The 24,538-nt window shown below is 39.6% G+C and overlaps 1 protein-coding gene across 1 annotated transcript in view; it reads right to left on the reverse strand.

Annotated features, from left to right (window-relative positions):
• Positions 1 to 24,538, reverse strand: part of LOC132095998 (basement membrane-specific heparan sulfate proteoglycan core protein-like) — a 117,773-nt gene that overhangs the window by 80,931 nt on the left and 12,304 nt on the right. The window contains exons 4-9 of the mRNA XM_059501110.1: positions 22,399 to 23,877; positions 16,532 to 16,804; positions 16,155 to 16,424; positions 15,800 to 16,078; positions 15,263 to 15,526; positions 14,891 to 15,136 (exon numbers count right to left, since the gene is read on the reverse strand). Of these exons, the coding sequence (XP_059357093.1) occupies positions 14,891 to 15,136; positions 15,263 to 15,526; positions 15,800 to 16,078; positions 16,155 to 16,424; positions 16,532 to 16,804; positions 22,399 to 23,877 (2,811 nt within the window). The remainder of the gene's footprint in view (positions 1 to 14,890; positions 15,137 to 15,262; positions 15,527 to 15,799; positions 16,079 to 16,154; positions 16,425 to 16,531; positions 16,805 to 22,398; positions 23,878 to 24,538) is intronic.

The following is a 24,538-nucleotide window of genomic DNA, read 5'->3' on the forward strand; positions in this document are numbered from 1 at the left end:
TATTTTTATGTGCGCACATGAAACCATTATGCTTGGCATATAGGACAATGAATATTGAGCCACCTATATATATATATTTTTTGGGCCACAACAGAATATGCGTTAAAGAGACCTTAGGCCTTGAAATATGACATATTAACATAAGCCACATTTTGAACACTTTTTTTTTACAAAACCACAATTTTTTTTTATAGACCTTGAACTTGGCAACTAGGACAATGCACACAGCCATATTTTGTCATCTTTATATAAAACTAAAAATCGTGTACGCAAGTAAAGCAATTCCTATGTACGTGAATAGTTTCTCGGGGGCAGAAAAAAAGTTCATTGTGTGCATGCAAAAGTCATTTATTATTATTATTATTATTATTTTTTTTTTTTGGTTTAAGGTGTCTGTTCACTTGCATGTTTTTTTTAATCACTTCAAGAATATCAATGAAAAAAAATATTTATGTTTAATATGAGCCAAAAACTCTAGAGCCTGACCGATATCTTTTTTTTTTTTTTTGATTGTTACTTGAATCACAAACGTTTCCAACATGTTTTGATGTAGGCTTAAGCTGTGTATGTTTAGTTATAATTTGATTGTAGCCCAATGACACATACTCTACCATGTTTTTGTGTTGGGGGCTGCAAAGTGGACAAACCAGCTCTGGGTTAGCTAGGGTAGTTAAATGTGATTGCAAGATGTAAATGTCCTGATAAGATTAAAGCCATTAACAGCGTGAATGCAAGGTGACTTACATCGTAAACAATATAATTCACAATGTCCATATGTGTGCATGAGGGTAAATGGTCCAGGGGTGCTTCTCAATTCTTATTTGTGCATCGTCGTTTCCTTTCCTCGTGTCTTAGCTCCACCTCTTCAGGATGCGAGGGAAGGACACAAGGAAAAGACGTGAGGATGGAGGACTTGAATCAAGTGAAATGATTTATCCTCGCTCTCTTCAGCGTTACTTCAGTGTCATCAGCTGTGATTAAAGGGATCTGCCCTTATGTTGTTCAAGTTTGTTAATTAAGACATTCATAATAAATATTAATACAGCAAGATGCCCTGTTTGAAATATATGACATGCATGGTTTATTTGAAGTGAAAAGGTAAAATATAAATCAAAATTATTACAACAGATGTGAAGGGGGTGGAGAATTTATACGTGCGTCACGTTAAGTCGATAAAAGACTTCCGCATAGGATACTTTTTTTTTATTGACAAAAATAAAATAAAACAAAACAAAAACTCTCGTAGGGGAAAGAGAATACACACGTGTATATACAAATGTTGTCAATATACAAAATGTACAAACCAAGCAGAAATAAAAACAAAACACAAAAACCAAGAGGGGGAGCTACTTCAAAATACATAGGTCAAAAGAAAAAAAGGCTAAAAAGAAAAAAAAAAGTTACATTATAATTTGGAGCTGCGCACACACACAAGGTGGTACATTAAAATTCTGATGTCTGCCACGTGTAAACTTGCTACGTGCTCAAAAGCACAAGACAGTCTGTTCCAGAGGCCTTAACTGGCTGTTACAGACCTTTGAAGACTTCTGCAGCAATATAGATATAGATATAGAAATAGATTATGCAGTAGCTTTCCATCTAGTTCCACAAAAGGTTTATATTTTGAGCTTTATGATTCTGTATGTCTGGGTTTTAGTTCCACATGTCTGCATCTTGAGTTATTTATAAATCCTTTTGAGTTTTGATAAGGGAGACAATACAGCCAATCTCCTGAGGTATTTGTAACCCTGTATTCAACTGAGCATAGTCAAAACATCAGTAATTATATGCTGACTTCCAAAATGTGGAAGTGAAACCAAGTCACGCGGCATATATGGATATTTTTGTATAATCCAGAGGCATATGATCGATGTTTTTATATCTATTTGAGACGTGGCTGCAGCTTTAATCACGAGGTTTATTGTTTTGAAGGGTTATAAGAGAGTTGCCGTCACCCTCCCTTCTCAGCTCAGACCGAGTTCAGTCTAGTCTATACTAGCTGAGCTTCGTTTCTCATCTTTACCTTCTCTTGTATTCCGGGCTCACTGAATACTTTGAACTTTTTACAGGTTTATTCACCTCAGATACTTTGAATTTTATTATTACTTTGACTTTGATATACAGGTATTCTTATATACTTTGTATTATTATTTCTAAAATGTAATTTTTTACAGTTTGATTACTTTTCAAATATTATAATAATTTTTACTAATCTTAAATCCATCATATATGGATTGTTTTAAAACTATATTAATTTTGGATTTGTATTTTCTATATTTGAAGCTGGTTTTAATACTTAATCTGTTTACGAGTGATGACTTGTTATGAGTTGTATTCTCATTTTCTATATTCTCTGAATTAATTTGCATACTAAAATACCACCACACCGTCTGACCTGGATTGAAGTAGTTTTTTGCATCACAAGAGGAGATTAATCAAAACAGAAGTTTCCTAGATATGTCAAAATGTCAATGTGCTTTGAATTAACTGTAATAATGGTACAGGTATTGCTTTGCAGATCTTGTTATATTCTCTATTCGTACAGTTTAAATTATATTTGTCTATGAAAGCTTTATAATCAAGCAAGTTACCATTATCATCAATAATATCATTCACAAACACAACTCCATTGGCATACCAATCATACCTGAACAATGATTTCCTATTGATTATAATGATCCTATTGTTCCATAAGGTGGATGCATGCAGATAAAAGTTATGGGTAAATATAATTTTCCAATATTGGAGAATTTGTTTGTGGTTTGATAATTTAACAGGAATTTTGGTCACCTCAAAATCGCATTGCAAGAGAAAATCAAGCCTTCCTACTTTAAATAGATGTCTAGGAATGTGATACCACATTGAATCTGGTTGTGATAGATATGTTTTCAACCAGTTAATCTTAAAGGACTCAAACATTGATTCAAAGTCCATGGCTTTGATATCACCCATATCATACTCTTTAACGAGCTGAGATCTCCTTATGTGGCGATATGATATCACATGAAAGAAAAGGTTAATCAGTGAATTTATCCGACTACGCCACCCTGGTGGGAAGCCAGAGACTTTATTCCCAATAAAGGACACAGGTAAGTTTCACCAAATGAAGGCAAAGAAGTAAGGGAGACGGGGTGATAATACAAAAGATTGGATTTTATTATAAAAAAAAAAAACCACGCATAGATTTAAAACGCTCTCACACAAACCACATCCACAATAATGGAGGTAATTCCCAGGGCCAGGATTAGTGGGAACCAGGCAGGCCGGCTGCAACTCAGAATGGTGATCCAAAAACCCACCTAAATTCACACCAAAGCAACCATCACAGACACCCACCAATGGGAAGTTGTATCCACACACACACCGCACACTGACACACTGCAGAATCTGCTCTCGCTGCAATAACTGAGAGCAACATACAATAAATATTACAGAATGGACGGTAAGCAAACTGAACACCTAAACACACCTGCAGCCGAAATACGCCGCGAGTTGCCGCACTGCCAACGCCACCAGAGACGCTCTAAATGAAACCATAAATAGCGCATATTAGACTCGCAACATGCACATCGTTACACCGCCAACAAACAACCAAACATACCGGAGGAAGGAAACTGAACGGAAACGGAAATGCCAGGGAGAGAGAGAAGCACCCCAAGTCACAAACATACCCGCCTGTATATAAGCACATTTTTTCTCCGCATCGCTGTTTCATCTGGAATGACAGAAACATTCTTTATAAACACAAATCTCTTTTTTTAAAGAACTGGTTTGACAACGATATTAAATTGATCAGTCAGTTATATAATAAAGAAGGAACACTCTTTTCTTATGATGAATTCCTTTCTTATTATAAAATACCAGTCACTCAAAAAGAATTTGCAATGGTTTTTGGTTCAATCCCTTCTGGTACACAAATGCTATTTAGAGGTATTGATAAAGACCATTCTCCCGGTTCAGTATCTTTTGATGTTACTAAATCTTATGTGGGTAAAATTTGTTTTTCATCATACCTCAAGAGTAATAATAGAGCTATTCGTACTCTTTTCCATAAAGAAATTGTTACTGTGCCTTATATCTTGTCTCGCTGGGCCTACTCATTAAATGGAAATTGTATTTGCTGGAGGAAAGTGTGGTTATTACCACAAAAATATCATCTTAGAAATAAGATTAAAGAAGTTTCTTATAAACTTATTCACAGATTTTATCCAGCAAGTCATTACTTACAAAAATTTAAAAAAGGTATAAATGTAAATTGTACTTTTTGTAATGAATATGAGGAAACTGTCTTGCACTTATTTTGCCACTGTGCATATTCAGTTACACTATGGGGTAAGGTCCAAAATTTATTAGGGAGAATATTCAGTGTTTAAAACATTTTTTACTCTTATGGGAAAATATACTTTTTGGTTTAACTGACTATCCTGACGAAAAAGAACAGTGCTTTTATTTAATTAATTTACTTATTCTGTTGACCAAATTTCACATTCATAAATGTAAATTTAGCAATAAAAAACCCAATTTTATGGTTTTGTTAACTGAAATATGTATTTATATTGACAGTATCAGAGACTCTAAGAGCAAAAAAGCTGTAAGAACTTTGAAAATGTGTAACTTTTACAATTTGTTTATTTGATTTTATATATGCGTGTATAATACTTTCCTCCCCCTGGCAATTGTTGTGTTTGTTGTAATTTGTATTTCCATCTTTTTCGGTTTCTTTTTTTAACTTTTTTTGTTTCTTGATAACATGTTGTATGTTATAATTTTTTCGAATTAAAAAAAAAAAAAAAAAAAAACATACCCACCTGCCATAATAAAGGTCCTTAAATAGTATAGATACCACCAATGAGATCGCTAGTACTGTCGCTATCATTTGATTGGTGCACCAACTGTACATCAACCAGCCAATAAAAGACTTAGCCTGCCACATTCATATAATGGGTTTTATTTTTCCACAGGAATTGGAAAATAAAAGAGTTGATTTTCTTAATATTACTGGAAGAAACATACAGGGAATGACATGGATAAATTACTTTGGAAATACCTTCTGCTTTAGATATAGTAACTCTACCAAAGATAGTGAGGTCTCTGGTAAGCCAACGACTCAAAGATTTTTTCATATCTATTAATGGTTTAGAAAAAATTGCATCTTCCCTTCTGATAGCATTTTTAGATAAAACTATTCCTAGATATTTCACTTCAGATTTCACCTCGATTGAGGAGATGATGGAATCCGCTGATGAGTGAATGGGAAGTAGCTCACATTTTTTAACATTGAGGGTTAATCCTGAAACTTTAGAGAAAATCAAGACTGAATCAAGGGCAACATCAACCATGAATTTATTCCTTAAAAGGATTGCTGTGTCATCTGCAAATTGACTCATTTTTAATTCCTTATCAAATATAGAGATCCCATGCAAATCGGGTTTGTGATTAATGAGCATGATAAGCGATTGGGTGGCTAGAGTAAACAGTTTGGGAGAAATTGGGCACCCTTGTCTGATACCTCGGAGCACCTCAAACCTAGGAGTCATACCAGGATTCAGGGACACAGAACTATATATGTCAGGATAAAACATCTTAATTATTTTACAAAAATTGTTCCCAAAACCTAAAAAACCTAAGATTTCAAATAAAAAGGCATGTTCAACCATGTCAAATGCCTTATAAAAATCGAGAAATAAAATAAAGGCATCAGTATCAATAAGATCTTGGTAGTCAAGCATGTCTAAAGCAATCTGGTGTGATTGTGTATATTTCTACCCCTCATGAAAGCTGATTGACAATCATCAATAATATATGATAATCCATCATTCAGACATGTGCCAATAATTTATAATCGTTACATAACAAGGTAATTGGTCTCCAATTATCCAATAACAGATTATCGTTGTTAGGTTTGGGAATTAGAGTGATGAGACCATGTTTCATAGTGGGAGAAAGATTACCTTTTGAGATACAATCTAAATAGGCATTATAGAGCATTTCCCTGATATCACTCCAAAAGAAAAGGAAAAACTCCACGGTTATCCCATCTATTCCAGCTGATTTCCCCTTAGACATCTGTTGAACTGCCAAGTCTAGATCCTTAAATCTTAGCTCATCTTCCATCGATTCTTTAAAGTTATCATCCATCGTCTTTTTAAACCCCTGAATCTTATTTAAGAAAAAACAACAGTCTTCTTTAGAAAAAAGGGATTTATACAAATTACTATAAAAAGCTTTGATTTTTTCGTTTACTTCTTGAATTTCAACAATAACATCATTAATATTTAACTTCTGATTTTTTTTCTTCACCTGTCTTTGTTTTACCTGACTAAAAACATAGGAATAATTTTTTTCCCCTTCTTCAATCCAACGAGCCCTTGAACGAATAAATGCTCCCTTGGCCTTTTCCAAATATATATTATCAAGATGGGACTGTACATTGTTTAATTCAGTCTGCTCTTCCAGCGTCAAATCATCTTTACAGCACAACGTATTAATGCGCCTAATGATGTCCCTTTGTCTTATCTTTTTAAGTGTTGATGACTGCTTACTTTTCTTAATAGCTATCTGTTTAACTTTGAACTTGAACCATTCCCATTTACTCAATGAACACATTTCCAATTCACCTACTTCTTTAACCAGTTGTTTAACTACATTACAAAACTCTTCCAAGAGGGTATTATTACATTTCCATATGGGGTTTATGTTATTCTCTCTTCCACCCGGAGAAAGTGTCAAAAATATTCCACTATGATCAGTTAGGGGTGATGCTGAAATTTCACATCTATTTACCTCATTAACTAAATTGTCCGATATTAACCAATAATCCAATCTTGAGCACTGGCCATTATTAGATGAATTAAACCAGGTAAATTGTTTTCTGGTTGGGTTTTTCATTCTCCAGTAATCTATTAGATTGGTCTTTGTGGTCAATTCAACGATTGTTTCATCAAATGTGTGGCAGTGTCTCTTTGACGGTAGACGGTCTAACCAAAGATCAGGGGCCAGGTTAAAATCTCCCCCAATTATTATTATATCCGTTGAAAAAAGCATCTTCCATTCTTCTAAGCACTTACTTAAAGATGAGAAAAGATTTTTGTTCTGTGCTTTTTTGTTATAACCATACACACATAATAAAATGTAATTTAGACCATTAATTTCTGTTGCGATCATTATCCAATAGCTGGTAGGGTCACTTTTATGGTCAATAATTTTCCCAGGAAATCTATTTAACAAAGTCATAACTCCAGCCGAATGTGATGTTCCATGACTGAAAAAGATAGAATCTCCCCATTGCAATTTCCAAAATTTTGTGTCAGCCTCAGCTGAGTGGGTTTCTTGCAAAAAAAACACAATTAGCACTTTGCTCCTTACAGAAAAGAAAAACAGCCTTACGTTTTACATTAACTTTCAGCCCCCTAGTATTTAAAGACATAAAGGACAACATTTAGGTGATAAGTAGAAAATCTATTAACAATGCACAAAAGAGTGTTAACAATGTGCAGGAGTGAGTCATTAGTCCTAAATCTTCTCGTTTAGTGTAACTAATCCTCTATACACTATAAAGGGAGGAAAGTAAAACTACAAACCGAACAACTATTGTAACCAAGGGCTATTTAAATATGAGATCAACTTCGTCTTCATTGTGTTTTTCTTAATTTTGGCAACCATAAAGCTATTGATAATAGACTTACCATAACAAAAAATATCAAATTATGACCAGCTTTAAAAACATTTAACAGGTAAACAAAGTAAACATTCAGTGTCTGCCAAAAAAGGAGGTCATCAACTTACCATTGACCATGCTCCGATCATAACAACGGGTTATTTAACCCTGAATGTTCGATGATGCATTAGCAAACAAAGTTTGAGTAGTAGTGATCCTTACATATCGGAGCGTTTATGTCAAACAAAAAATAAAAAAATAAAATCTCAGTCAAACTTGAGTGCAGGCTAAAATTCTGACAGCCATTCAAATGCTAGCAAAACAAGTGATCAATTGGGGTCCACTCTCCGGTTATCGATCAGAGTGTAACCTTCCTTTAAGAATGCCCTTTTACCCGTCTTTCTGGCTTCTTGGACCAGTGGCCACAGCTTTGCACGCGCCTCCCGGTCTTCTTTCGAGAAGTCTTCTTTGAAACGTATGTGCATGTCTCTTACACACTCTTTGCATCCTTCGACTTCTTCCAAACATCTTCCCGCACCGTTCTCAACCCGAACTGAATGATGATTGCTCTCGGTGTGTTATTTGAGGTAGTGGCGTCCCCTTTCCTTCCCACCCGGTGAACGGCGTCAACGGTGCCTCGCAGCCGCTCCACAGACATAGGAACAACTCTTGTCAGTATCCCGATGACAACTTCTCTCGTGTCCTCTCCATCTTTTTCAGGTAGACCAATTATCCTCAGATTCCACCGTCTTTTATATCGGGTTTGCTCTGCACATGCTTCTTTTAACACGCTGTTTTCTCTCTGAAGGCCTCCTATTTTTTTTTTAAGCGCGCAGGTTTCTTCACGGTTTTCTTTAGTTGCGGTTGTGTTAGCTTCGATACGTTTGTCGAAACTTTTCAAAAGTTCCATCTGCTCGTCCATTTTTATTGTCAGAGCTTGTACTTTTATCTTCTTTGGATGAATGTTGCTATGCTTCCATTTCACACTCAATGTCAAAATCATCACATGCCTCGTGAAGAGCAAGCGAATTGTAGTTGTGGTCTGACATGATTCCAAATAACAAAGAAAGAAAAGAAACGTGAAACGTGTTTTTTGTCCCTTAATTTTAACACTATGATACGTATCTGTTTAGTAGAGGGGTTGTTGCCCCTGGCAACCGATAGCTTGTCCTACTGCCATGGCCGACCGGCTCAGACCCCTCCCAAATCAACCCAAATCAGCACATGACTCCTCACTCTCAATAGCTGAGCTGCACAGATATATCCACACCTGTAAGATTCAGAGAAAGCATTCATTCCTAGAAAGAAATAGCAATGAAGCTTTGTGTCGACGACATGGAGTTATGCAAAGAGCGACACAGAGAAACATCTGAGACAAGTTTTCTAAAGCCATGAAAAGAATGGAAGGAAAGAGTAAAGATATATAAGGTAGCAAGTAACAAATACATGCGTTTCAAATAAATGTTACACCATACTGCTGCTGCTGCTGCTGTCGTTCTTTCAATTAGCAAATTTAAATGCTATACAATAAATTAAATGCCAAATGAACATACAATAATAAACCTTTGTTTTTATAAAAAATAAATCTTGACACCACACAAAATATAAAAAGGCGTAACAATTTATCCAGTTTAATATAATAAATGAACACTAATAAAATAAAGTAACAAACTGACTCCAAAGTTTTTTTTCCACATCATGCTTCAGTTTTGCAGACTATGAGACATTCACACTTCCCATAAAGGAGTGATTATGGTTCTTTTGTATTGCAAACATGATACTTGACTCTGAACTGCTGCTAAACAATATTCTTTTGTCTGTAATATTCTGACCATTGGTGCCTGTCTCACACCTAGATTGCCTACACTTATTCATTTCATCGTTGTTGTGTTTAAGGGATATGAGTCATGATTACATTAATCTGCACGCCCCCTCCAGCAGCGTACTTTGTGTCAGTACGTCATAAATAGGACGAGGCATCAGTTTACTGTCAGGATTTGTCGTGTCACATTGCACCGTGTAGACAGCGTAGACAGCATCACTGATTATAATGGGTTCTATTGTATTTTGTTGTGTAGACACCCAGTCAGGAAATGTGATAAGCATGAGTTCTGGGCTGCGGTGAGGCCGGTATAAACACAAGTATTGACTAGAGCGGCCACGATCAGCTGGTGGCCGTGGAGCCTTACGCACCGCAGAAGCGCACCTTGATGCACTGAACCCCTTTAAAACTGAGCCATCCATTCATCATTGTAATGTGCTGATTTAATATTGGTGCGGTGGGTGACAGGCGGTGACCGGATGATTTATTTGAAGCAGTGGACTTGTGTGAAGTTTGAGTTCATCCGCTCATACACTGACCTGAGTCACCAGTAGCAAACAATGGAGTGCACTTTGCTGGAAAATTATAGTTTTTCACTAAGTAATACACTAAGTAATTACATTAGTTAGAAGCATTTCATCTGCGTTATATGTTCTGTGTTATCTGCATATTTGCCGGTACTGATATATCTGTGACAGGCTCATATCGGCCGATAATATCAGAAAACGATATATCGGTCGGGCTCTACAAAAATCTACTGAGAGGTTTGGAAACTTGAGTCTGGAAAAGTAATGAATTTAGAAATGGAAAATGTGTAGAAACCCTGTGTGTGAGTTCTAGTGAATGTGACTTTTCACTATGAATGTGATGGGTAACATTTTTAAATAGTTTTTAGTTTTAGTGTTTGTGCCAAAAATCTGTTGTTTGAGCACTGCTGAAGTAAACTTCAGCAACTTTCAGTATTTCACTATGAAACATTTTTTAAAAACATTAACAAGAAATGCACGGATCTATTTACTTCAGTCTTTGTGTTCAGTTTATTTTGAACACTGTTTTCTTTCTGCTGTTTTATAATCCAGCTGTTTTATAATAGTGAAACTCATGTGACAGAGATAATCAAAATGTTATTGTTTCATAGTGATATCACATTTCTGTAACCGTTAATTCGTAACGTGATGTTTTCTATATATTTTCTCCAGATCATGTACATTTGTGGTCACGGTAGAACAGGTTTGTTTTTTGTTTTTTGAAGGGTAGCACATGAGTTTAACCGTGTTATGCCTAAATTTATGAGATTAAACTTGGAAAAAATCACTTTTTTTAATATATGATAGTTTATTGAACATTTTGACAAACAATATATATATATATATATATATATATATATATATATATATATATATATATATATATATGTATATTTTAATACATACTTTTACAGCTCATTTGTTAAACTGAGGAGCTAAAATTCAAAGATGAAAAAAAAAATTTTTACACCGAGGCCTGAGCAAAAATGCAATTTGGTGCAGATGATAATAGTTATATGGAGCTATAATTCTAAAAGCTGATAATGTAAATCAATGAGATCTTTAGAACAGTAAAACAGAATATTTACATAAATGATATTCAAATACTTATAATTTTGAAGATATAACACAACACAATGATAATTGAGAGAAGAACAAATACAGTTATGTTTGGATAATCAGGTAAATATAAGCTGCTTCAGTCCAGTAAGTGTTTGACTTGAAATATTACTAACACTGTAAAAGTTACTTTTACCTTAAATTCAGTAAAGATTTAACAGCAAAGAGACATTTATAGAATTACACTCAAACTCCTTTTACTCCGACGACAGAGAGCATCTAGCATCATAAAAACAGCATGTTGTTCAGATGTAATTTGACATTATAATTGTTGTTTGTGGTATTTAAAGGGTAACTTTCATTAGCTTCCAGTGAATCTGACACACATGAATAAACTGGTTTTGGAGTCGATGATGAGCAGGAGCTCTTTCTGTGTGGAGTGGAGAAAAGAAAAACATGGGGAACAGACCCCAGAAGTGTGAACACCAAACAGGGAGACCAGGAGGGAGGAGGACCGGAGGAGGCTCAGGGGGAGGGACGGAGGGCCAGACTGACAGAGAGGAACAGGGACAGGAGTGAACACAAAAACAAAAAAACATGAAGCCCCTCCAGGGCGGGGCAGAAGACCACCACGTCCGTGTGGTGGAGACTGGAGTCCCCCAGGGCGGAGCAGAGGACCACCACAACCGTGTGGTCAGGGCGGAAGCCTCCCAGGGCGGAGCAGAAGACCACCACAACCGTGTGGTCAGGACGGAAGCCCCCCAGGGCGGAGCAGAAGACCACCACGTCCTTGTGGACGAAGCCAGAGTCCTCCAGGGCGGAGCGGAAGACCCCCACAGCCGTGTGGTCAGGGCGGAAGGCCCCCAGGGCGGAGCAGAAGACCACCACAGCCATGTGGTCAGGACCAGAACCCCCCAAGGCGGAGCAGACCTCCGTGCGGCTGGACCAACGGGACGACGAAACTCTGGTAATTCCCTGGTGTCCTTACTGGACTCCAGAAGATTGGTGCTGGCCTGACACTGCTCATAAAGATCATTGGTGACTTGCATTTGCTCATGAAGATCAATGGTGACTTGCCTTTGTTCATGAAGATCAGAGGTGACTTGCCTTTGTTCATGAAGATCAGAGGTGACTTGACTCAGTCCCTGAAGATCAGAGGTGACTTGACTCAGTCCCTGAAGATCAGAGGTGACTTGACTCAGTCCCTGAAGATCACCGGTGACTTGACTCAGTCCCTGAAGATCACCAGTGACTTGACTCAGTCCCTGAAGATCACCGGTGACTTGACTCAGTCACTGAAGATCACCGGTGACTTGACTCAGTCACTGAAGATCACCGGTGACTTGACTCAGTCCCTGGAGGATCACCGGTGACTTGACTCAGTCCCTGGAGGATCAGCGGTGACTTGACTCAGTCCCTGGAGGATCAGCGGTGACTTGACTCAGTCCCTGGAGGATCAGCGGTGACTTGACTCAGTCCCTGGAGGATCAGCGGTGACTTGACTCAGTCCCTGGAGGATCAGCGGTGACTAGCCCTGACTGTGGAGGATCAGCGGTGACTGGCACCTGACTCGACTCTGGAGGGTCCACTGGCACCTGACTCGACTCTGGAGGGTCCACTGGCACCTGACTCGACTCTGGAGGGTCCACTGGCACCTGACTCGACTCTGGAGGGTCCACTGGCACCTGACTCGACTCTGGAGGGTCCACTGGCACCTGACTCGACTCTGGAGGGTCCACTGGCACCTGACTCGACTCTGGAGGGTCAGCTGAGACTCTCATCCTGTGCAGCGGCGCTGGGCAAGCAGCCATCTTGGGCCATGACTCTGGACAGGCGGCCATCTTGTACTGTGGTGCTGGGCTGGCGGCCTTCTTGTACTGTGGTGCTGGGCTGGCGGCCATCTGGGGTTGTGGTGCTGGACTGGTGGCCATCTGGGGTTGTGGCGCTGGACCGATGGCCAATTTGGGCATTGGCGCTGGGTTAGCAGCCATCTTGTGCTGTGGCGCTAGGCTGACGGCCATCTTGGGCTGTGGCGCTGGAACGGTGGCCAATTTGGGCATTGGCGCTGGGTTAGCGGCCATCTTGTGCTGTGGCGCTTGGCTGGTAGCCATCCTGGGCAGTGGTGCTGGACTGGCAGCCATCTTGGGTTGTGGCGCTTGGCTGGTTGCCATCCTGGGCAGTGGTGCTGGGCTGACGACCACCCCGCCGGAAGAGACAGAAGTGGCTGGGGCATCCCACCGAAGCCGATGCTGCAGGTAGCGCACGAATTCCCAGAATTCCAGTGTCTCTCTCCTCCTGAGACACTGGATCATCCAGCCCGCCATTAAAATAGTCTTTAAGGGCTGCGTCATTGTATCCCATGCCCTCGGCCAGGGATCAGAACACCTGTGCCAGGGCACCCACCTCATTGCCCTCTTGGCGGAGGGCGATCAACCGAAGGTACTTGGTTCGCCGCTCCGCCATCTTGGCTGGGGAACGGAAAAACGGCATACCGCTGGTTCCCTGTGTGACGGAGTCCTTCTGTCACGATCGGTGTTACAGAAAACACAGGAGAAGGAACCAATCGCAGGTAAGTCATTTATTAAAGGGTAATCCAAAAGGGGTAAACAGTCCAGGCAGGGTCAAAACCAGAATATCCAAATCCAAACATAAACAAGACACAAAGGCAAGGCAAGGCAAGGCAAGGCAAGGCAAGGCAAGGCAAGGCAAGGCAAGGCAAGGCAAGGCAAGATGACGGACATGAATAAACTTTCAACATTAAACAAGGACTCCGTAACACAGACTCAGACAGACCGGGTATAAATACACAGAAGGATAATGAGGGAACAGGAGACAGGTGGGGAACAATCAATTACTAACAAGGAGGAAGGTGACCAAATAAGGGAACAGGAAGTGATAAGGTGACAGACACCGTGAGAAAGGGGGACATCTAGTGGAAACCCAGGGACACAACCCAGACACTGTGACACCTTCAGCCTGAGACTCCAGCATCCTGTGACTCTGAGCTTTGGAGAAGAGATGATTATTCCTCTGTTACAGCCGACTGCCTTTGGCCTTCACTAGATTTAACTGTCAAACACACACACATAAAACATTTATATTCACCTCAATTTGACACTTTCTGTTTTGCTTCCACTGCAGGTATTGATTTATGAATCAAATAATATTATAGCTAAATATGAATCTATAAAGACAGAAGTGTTACCTCTCGCTCTGTAGCATTTGTAAAGCAGCACGACTGTCACCAGCAGATACGGACAAGCTGTCAGAAGAAAACCGGGGATGATGAAGAATGAAATCTGATCTGAACATGACCCTGAAAAACAGAGACACAAGCACATTATTGAGAACATTACAGAGCTCCTAAAGACTTTCAGCAAGTTTACTGGGGAAAACACAACACAATTTTTGTAACCGGATTCTCGGTTTGATCTTCAGTTGACCAATCAGCAGAAAGGGCGTTTAATTCCCGCCCATGTGTATAAATAAAATATTCAAGCTCTTTATTTATTTTTCTACCCCTGAAGCTGAATTCTCGTTTTTCGTTTTTTTCAAAAAAACTAATGATTGAATGATACACAGATTCATGAGATTGAGTAAATTAAAAATTTATTTTGGTATAGATTTGATTCTAATGCTGTAGTTAATGCGCTCTTCATTTCATTGAATTGTAGGATGTTGATGAGGTGTGTACATGTCAGTATCTGTGAAGTATTAGTTATACTTCAGTTCATGTGAGTTTTCTGAAAGAATAAATACATCTGTCAATATCTAACTGAATGAAATCAAATCAGCGGACAGAGACTGATCTCCACAGACTCTCACCTCTGACTGAGATCCAGCTGTGCAGTGACTGTCCTCTCTCTGTTTTACAGTAGTAGAAACCCTCGTCTGACTCTGAGACAGTCGTGATGATCATCTCTCCTGTCGTCTGATTCTGGACGAGTGATCCGTCTTTATAGAAATCAGCTCTGAGGATCGAGGAGATTGTAGATCGATGTAAACAGTGTAGAGTCAGAGTATGTCCCTCAATTACAGGATCAACAGAACTCTCCAGAATCACATCACCATCTACACAACACAAGAGATACATGCATGCAGGAAGATGATGCTGATACATATTGTATCTTGAACTAATTTCTTAAATATAGTTCAAACTCCAACAGATCATCTAGTGTTATATGTTATTCGACTCACCGTGTACAGTGATGTTTAGAGGATGGCGTTTCTCTCCAGATTCAGACTGACACCAGTAAACTCCAGAGTCAGATGTGCTGAGAGAGACGAGTCGACATGTAGATCCTGTTAGTTTTGAACAATCTTCTGTGTTTCTGTCTGTGTATCTTCTCACTGTCCATCCAGAAGAGTTCGTCTGATCCTCACAGCTCAAAGAGAGAGAGTCAGATGAGAAGTGTTGACTTCTGCGGGGACGGACCACCAGAGACACTGAAGTAGAAACACCTGAGACAGACCAAAACCACACTTAAAAACGTGTTTGTATAATAAAATGTGTAATTAAAATTATGATGAAATTTAGAACCAAAGTTTTAAATAAGAAGGGTCTTATGCATATTTTATGCATATGTTTCTGATCTGGTTTAGATTGAGAATTGGAGGGAAGTGAGAGCAGGTTTTTGAGGTTTGCATTGGTTTCAGCTGGATTTGTCCCCCAGAGACTGTAATAAAACACAAATACAGATGAGTTCAAGTATAAATACAGTCTCACAGACTCACCAGTGATCCACAGGGGCTGTGTGTTACTGGTCTTTGTGTAATAGGCCGGTCGTCCTCTCTCTGCTCTGCACGTATAAACTCCTGTGTGCTGTAGAGCAGCAGGACTGAGAGTGTAAGAGCCTCCAGCTCCTCTGCTGCTGTCGGACAGATGATCATCATCTCTGAACCAGCTGAACGTCCAGCCTGTAGAGGAGACTGTAACCTCACAGATCAGAGTCACTGAGTCTCCTTCAGTCAGCCACGGCTGTGGAGACACTCGCACTGCTGCCTGAGCTTCAGCTGAACAACACATGAGATGAGTTATAGAGAGAGAAGCTGTTCACACTGATGATAATGAACACACACACAAACTCACCTGATACATTCAGTGTTACAGCATCACTGCGCTGAGAGCTTTGTGTTCCCATCTGTCCTGTACAGGTGTATTTACCACGGTGAAAGTCTTTAACACTGCTGATGTTCAGCTCTTGTGTTGAGGTTGAGTTATATTGGTAGTTTGTTCCCTCTGTTTCCCATCTGTACGTCCACTCAGTGTACGTCCACTTTATATCACATCTGAGAGAGACTGTTTCTCCTCTGAACACTTGTTCATCCGGTCGTACCGTCACCACAGCTTTAGGACTCACTGTACAAACACAGAGTAATGCATTAAGTTTAGATTCAAAGTGTGAGATGTTCTGTGGATATTGTCTCTGATCTCTGTGTTATGTCAGATACTATGTTCTCTCTCACCTGTAATATTTACCCACAGTGCATCACTGTATTGTGTGTAGTAGACTGGTTTCCCTCTTCCAGCTCTACACCTGTACTGACCTCCATCAGACACTGAATCAATCTTCACTCTGTTGGAGTTTGTTTCTGTCTTTTTCTCAGAGTTCAGTGTGTGTTTGTACCAGTAAAAGTCCCATCCAGGGGACAGATTCATGCGACAGGTCAGAGTCACTGTGTTTCCTGCAAGTGCAGCTCCTGCAGGATCTGATGTGAGTTCAGGCTTTGGCTCCAGATCTGCAGGAGAACAAGAACAGATTCAGAGTTCAGCTGTGAGACAGATCACTATAAGCCTCATGTAAGATTTGAAGAATCTCAGACACTTTTGGTGCTTTTCCACTGCATGGTACGGCTCGTCTCTGTTTCTTCTTCTTCTTCTGTTTTTTGGCATGTTGCATCCTGTGTGTGTATATCGCCACCTACTTTTGCTGTTATGCAGTCATGGTTTATGTATAATTATAGTATGGGGGCAGTAAAATTCTGTCAGATATTGTACAGTTTTAACCGAGACTAAAAAATGAGTTCCGAGCCGCGGAAGAAGCCTAAATAGTATTTGAAAATAGAATTAGTATGTCCCAAATCAGAGTAGGTTTATAAAAGTATACTTAAGATTCTCGGATGTTCTCTACTTCCGAACACTACAAATGTAGTGACAAAATGTACGATGTACAAAACGTTCATTAACGTACATGGTCATTAACTTTTAAATGTGTCATTATGCAAACACACGAGTTCTTGGCATGATAGTCCCACGACTAGCAGAGCAACGTGTCTCTTCGTTTCTCTCCAATACGGTAGGAAATTAAATTAAATGTGGATGCTGTTAACGGTGACAAGATGATTGACAGGTCAGTTTAAACAGTGACAGGATGCTCGTAACTAAGCAACAGAGCGTCCGTTACAGAAGCAGCTATGACGAAGAAGTAGCTCCCAAAGCTAGCCTACTATTCTTCTACATACTCAAAAGTATATATTTCTCACAAGCAAGGTAACAACCAGTGCTGTTTTATTGTTAGTAGAGTAGAACAGTTTTGAGAGACACACGGAGGTAATATACACACGCTCTCTCTCTCTCTCTCTCTCTCTCTCTCTCTCTCTCTCTCTCTCTCTCTCTCTCTCTCTCTCTCTTCTAATAACTTAATTTATATCTTCATTAGTCTGCTATTAACAGATCAAGCCTCTGTTACTAGGTCTAAAATTACAGTTTGACAATGGAGGCGTTGGATGAGATGCAGAAGAAATGAATCCTACTCACAATAGCGTTTTAAGAACAAAAACTAGAAGAATGCCTTGAAATATATCATCTGATCAATGTCCTGAGGTTTATCGACCGTAGTATGAGCAGAATAATTGACTCGAGCCGTTGAATTATTAGAGAAATAATGCACACCCGAGGTGGTGATGTGGCCACGACGTGATTAATAATGTTTTTCATTTTACTGTATTCAGCTGTTGTTTCTCATTTAAGCCTGTATGCCCATGATATATAGCCTTAGCTAAACTTTAGCTAACTTATTACATTGTTGCTCATGAGTCATGGATGTTATCAGACAAATTAACTATATGTGTACCTAGCCCACCTAGCCTTATCTCCAAATGTCTACAGCCCCATTGACTCCCTCTACCAATGCATTGATGAAATTAATAGTTGGATGTGCCAGAACTTTCTTCAGTTAAACAAGGAAAAAACTGAAGTCATTGCATTTGGAAACAAAGATGAAGTGTTCAAGGTGAATGCATACCTTAACTCTAGGGGTCAAACAACTAAAAATCAAGTCAGGAATCTTGGTGTGATTCTGGAGACAGACCTTAGTTTCAGTAGTCATGTCAAAGCAGTAACTAAATCAGCATACTATCATCTAAAAAACATTGCAAGAATTAGATGTTTTGTTTCAAGTCAAGACTTGGAGAAACTTGTTCATGCCTTTATCACCAGCAGGGTGGACTATTGTAATGGGCTCCTCACCGTTCTTCCCAAAAAGACCATTAGACAGCTGCAGCTCATCCGAGCATATCACACCAGTCCTCAGGTCCTTACACTGGCTTCCAGTTACATTTAGGATTGATTTTAAAGTACTTTTACTCGTATATAAGTCACTAAATGACCTAGGACCGAAATTTATTTCAGATCACTGAAAATAAACCTTACAGAGCACTCAGATCATTAGGATCGAGTCAGTTAGAAATACCAAGGGTTCACACAAAACAAGGAGAGTCCTCCTTTAGTTACTATGCTGCCCGCAGCTGGAATCAGCTTCCAGAAGAGATCAGATGTGCTAAAACACTGGTCACATTTAAATCTAGACTTAAAACTCATCTGTTTAGCTGTGCATTTACTGAATGAGCACTGTGCAATGTCCGATCCTGATTTCACTGTATTTTACGTATTCAGTATTTCATGTAAAATCATTTTTTTATTTTCTATTTTTATTTCTATTTTATTTTTCTATTTTAGTTTCTATTTTAAACTGTTTTAAATTCATTTTAAATAAGTACATTTTTAAATCATTTCCAAAGTTTTAAAATGTCTTGTTTTTATTTTTGTTATTATTTTTCTTCATGATTATCATACTTTCTTTAATGTAAACTACTTTGAATTACCATTGTGTACTAAATGTATAAATAATCTTGCCTTGCTTTGCCTATATTTGCCTTTTGTCTTCTGGATAATTAGCTGTAAATTCGAGGTAGCGGTAGTTTAGTCTTTTGTTCATCAGCACTCACATCCACACAAGACAAACACATCTGGAAAAGGAGGGAGGGCTTCACTTCTGCAGCTCTCTGTCTGTCTGTGATCTGATTATCAATGTGTGCTACACTGATGTGCTGCAGAGACGCAGAGGGAGAAAGGCATCAGAACTCGAGTCGATTGTTTTTATATTTGTATTTGTTTGACAAGAAAAGCTGTGCTCAAACAGATAGGCTACGCAGACATAATACATATATTAATTTAATAAAAAAAAAGCTCTAAGGGCACTTGGAGAAAGAAAAGGGCAGGTTCTCAAAGCCCCGTCTGATGTCTTTGTGTGCACGTGCCTGAAAATTACCATCTGCTCCCAAAAGGTGTAAACTCTCCATGTCAAGGCCTCCATCAATGCAAATTCTAATTGTTATTTCCAGTCTGTGATTTGAAGATGTTTGTCTTGGTCTGAGTATTTAAGGAAATGTTGTAAGAAGATCAGCGTGATTCTGAGCCTGTAGTGTGGATTGACTCTATACTCAATCCCAGGGACGTGCACAGACATTTTGAGGGGCAGGGGCTCAAGTGAAATAAAGGGCACTTCTCATAATTAGTTTTTTTTTTTTAAACAAAAAAGTATATATATATATAAATTCACCAATTTAGATTTCTAAATTTCAGGGGGAAAGACTCTTGATGTAAGTCAATAACTGGGGACGTTCTGTATGCAAATTAGGCGTCAACTAGTTAAAATGCGCACAGTTGCATCTAATTGGCAGGGAAATGCAGGTAAATAGGATAAACAAAATAACTAAAGCATATCACCTGGTGGTGATATATGCTTATTTTATTAACTTATTTTATTACATGGCTTGGTTGAATTCCAATGTAGAATGCGGTCAGTTATAACCAACAGACCGCTGTGCGGAGTATAACAGACGGTTGCCATGAAAAACAGAGCGTTGCTATGGACTCACAGGATTCTAACCGTAGAGACGGAGCGGACTATTTTCTTTAGCGGAAGCAAAACAATCGGGGGAGAGGGAGAGGGAGCACTTCAGAACTCCTGACCTGATATTTAGATACTATATTTCAATAAATATATTTGTTTGACAGGGAAGCTGTGTGCAAACAGAAATATACATATTATTTTTCAAAAATAAAAAAAAAGCATCCCAGAAAAAAGGGCACTTTCTCTCCAGGAATAAAAAGGGCAGGTGCTCAGGCCCCCTTTCATGTCTATGTGTGCACGTGCCTGCTCAATCCTATGTATTTTTATAAAGTCGGGTGCATCTTTTACTCTCAGATTTATCTTTGAGAATTTGATGTCTTGTATTATGATTGCCTCTGTCTAATGACCAAGACTGACGAGTTTGTGAGTATGAGATCCATTATATATCCATTTGATACGAGACTGTTATATGAATTGGATTAATACGATTAAAGAGTTAAATAAAATAATCAGATGTCTAGATACATTATACTATGAATGTTCAATAATAATTGGTATTTCTAACCTAAATTAGAAATAAGAATTAAATTGAAATCAAATGACTTTGTGCACTGAAAAGACTACATATGCAGGAAACCTTCAGCCAGCGGTGGACACCTTCATTTGGCCAGTTGGGTGGACTTTACAGTCATTTTATAAAAAGGAGGAATGTTTGCCCAAAAAAAGAAGATACACATGGCACAGCACTATATCACAGCATAAACTGTGAAGTCGTGGCCTAATGGTTAGAGAGTCGGGCTCGCAATCGAAAGGTTGTGAGTTCGAGTCTCGGGCCGGCAGGAATTGTGGGTGGGGGGAGTGCATGTACAGTTCTCTCTCCACCTTCAATACCATGACTTAGGTGCCCTTGAGCAAGGCATCGAACCCCCAACTGCTCCCCGGGTGCCGCAGCATAAATGGCTGCCCACTGCTCCGGGTGTGTGCTCACAGTGTGTGTGTGTGCGTGTGTTTACTGCTCTGTGTGTGTGCACTTTGAATGGGTTAAAAGCAGAGCACAAATTTCTATCTACATACAGCACGCGTCCCGTTACATGTTTCTACAGGAGCCCGAAACACACAAACTGCTCTACAGACCGCGTTTGTTGTTTTGTGAATAAAACACAATTATGAACAAGTACATTAATATTCACAATAACATTGATTTATTGAATAAATAAGTAAACATAATTCCTGAATTGCCCTTTGTAAGAGATCTCGGTGGTGTCTGCTGTGTTTATGGAGGACATCTTTACCTGCATCAGCCACCGTAGTTTCTCTAAAGAGAGATGTGAGCGGAGGACTGAGCAACTTCACTAGATAGCGCTAAAATACACACTGCACCTTTAATACATGATCTGAATCATGAAACACTGGTTTGTAGTGCACACAGTTTTACTGTCTCCTGCACTTTGTTATTCTTCTGGTTATTTCTCTACAGTGTCTAATGAACCAGACGTCTCACACATTCACAGAAAACCACTTCTGCGTCGAAAAATAAGGTTCATAACATCCTCTGTGACAGGGATCAGCAACCTTTTCGGCATGACGTGCCATTTTTTATTTTTATGGTTAACCACTGTGCCAACACAGCCCCCCACCCCCCACCACACACACCCCGATATAATTCTGTATTTAAACGGTACATACACAATTTTTTATTATACGATAAAAATCAACGTTAATGCACTGCTTTAATTGATGAACGTGCACACACAGACACACACACACACACTCACACACACACACACACACACACACACACAACAAAGTTGGTGCCATTGTCAGAACGAATAATTGACACTTGACCTCTTCTGGCTTGAAAACGCCGTATGGCATTAATACATGAATCAGTGTCAAGAAAATGGGCTACTTCTATATGCACTGCCCTAACAGTTAAACATGTAAAGAGCACTCCATAACGCTTAACCTTTGCACGTCCTCTTCTGACCTCGAAAGGTCCAAAATAGTCTACACCCGTGTTGGTGAAGGGTGGTTTATCAGGAAGCAGACGGTCTTGAGGCAAATCCGCCATTTTCTGCTCTCCTGCCTTGGCATGCAGTCTTCTGCAGAGGTTGCACTCTGAAATTACTTTTCTTGCTGCTGCATTGGCTCTTGGTATCCAATACCGTTGTCGTAATATGGCTAAGACATGGTTCCTACCTCCATGTCCACACTCTTGATGAATGTGGTGGAGAATGAGGTGAGCTATTCTGTGTTGTTTATGCAGAATGGCAGGATGCTTGGCCTCTTCAGGCATCGCCGATCTGTTCAATCGTCCTCCTACTCTCAACACATCTCCTTGCAAGTACGGATCCAGCTTGAAAATAGAACTGTTCTTTTTCACACGGGAGCCTGCCAGCTGCAAAGCTTGTATCTCCTCCATGTAAGTTTGTTTCTGACTGTATTTAATAAGTTCAATTTCAGCTCTGGATAGATCTTCCACGGTAAGTATTCTTTTTTCCAGGTTTTTCCTGTACATCACCATTTGCTGTTCAACTATAGATCTGCATTTCTCTGGATCATTCTCATTCTGCTGTATGTTCTGCTCAAGCTCTTTTCTCTTCTCGCTCAGGTGCCGAAACTTCCTTCTCAATTGCAAAATCCAGGCTGCTGCCTTTTTTAGCTTATGCCAACTGGAGTAATACTCAAAGAGCTGATTCAGTGGATCTGTGCACTCATTTGAGTTTGTGCATGACACTGCAGCGGATGTCTTCACCTCAACATCATCTTCAGTCAGGTAAGGCCATTGTTCAGGTTGTTTCGGCCATTCAACTTCTTCTCGCAAGAAACTAGGCCCCTGAAACCAGCTCTTACTCTCCATGAAGCTCTGGATCTTTAAACCTCTGGAAGCCTGATCTGCTGGGTTTTGTGCGGTGTTGACATACTTCCACTGAGAAGATGTAGTCGCTTCTCTAATGAAAGAGACACGGTTGGCTACAAACGTTTTGAAACGAAGGGCATCGCTCTCAATGTACTTTAATACTGTTGTACTATCCGTCCAGAAGACCGACTCCATCAGGGGAACTTCAAGTTCTTCTTTCAACATCCGATCGATCTTGACGGCAACCATTGCTGCTGTCAACTCCATTCTCGGGATCGTGATCTGTTTAAGTGGAGCGTCTCTGGACTTTCCCATCAAGAATGATACATGTTTCTCACTCCGGTCATTTGACAGCAAGAGATACGACACAACGCCATATCCATCTTGACTAGCATCTGAGAAATTATGAATTTGAGCAGTGTTTGTGGGACCAAATGCGGCGGGTTTGAAACATCTGTTCAGACGTAGTTCTAAAAGCTTGTCTAAGTCTGTCAGCCACTTCATCCATGTCCGACATTCCTTTTCATGGATTTCTTCATCCCAACCTTTCTTCTCCTGGCAGAGATTTCTTAAAATGAGCTTGATGGGTAGTAGGAGTGGTGCCAAAAAACCCATTGGGTCATACACCGAACTGACTACAGATAAAATGCCCCGTCTTGTACATGGCTTGTCCGGCAGATGTATTTTGAACCTGAAGCTGTCAGAACTCGTGCACCACTGCATGCCTAATGCCCGTTCCACTGGTAACTCATCATGTTCCAAAACCAGATCTTTGACTTCAGCCGCTCGTTCTTGGTCAGGAATGGAGCCCAGCAGGGCTTTGGATTGAATGTAAGGGGTGTTTTACCAGCTCCACGATGCACGTAATCGTCTACACTGTGTTTTTCTGGTTTACACATCAGGGGTTCAGATCTGGGCCCTGAAGGTAGCACTGATAAATCATGTTGAGATTCATGAACATCTTCAAATTCTTCGTATATTCAGTTTGGCATCTGAAGCAGCAAGCTCAGTTTTAAGCTCCAAATTGCTCTTTTCTAATTATCAAGCGAGTTTCTTCCTGTTCTATTGCTTCTCTCTTTTTCATTGCTGCAGCTCTTGCCAACAGTGCTTCACGTTCAGCTTTAATTCTCAGCCTTGCAGAAGTAGTACTGGAAGTCTGGCTTACCACGGAGTTAGCTTTGGATACACTATCATGTGGCCTAATATCATCTTCCTCATCTTTTAGAACATTTGCAATCCATTTATTTGTGTCTTCTACAAACTGCTGAAATTCCGAAAATCTGTTCTCATAAGCATCTTGATCTGCTTTCTTATCATCTTCATCTATTAACTCACACAACTCTTCATTAATCCGTTCATACTGTCTTAAGCATCTTTTGAACCGTAACAATTCTTCATCTTTAATGAAATTAACATTGTGTTCATTTTCCTTCAATTTGGCTAAATCATTCTTCAGTTTAGTTATTTGTGCCAACGTTC

The sequence above is a fragment of the Carassius carassius genome, chromosome 2 (assembly GCF_963082965.1).
Source record: "Carassius carassius chromosome 2, fCarCar2.1, whole genome shotgun sequence".
Lineage (NCBI taxonomy): Eukaryota > Metazoa > Chordata > Actinopteri > Cypriniformes > Cyprinidae > Carassius > Carassius carassius.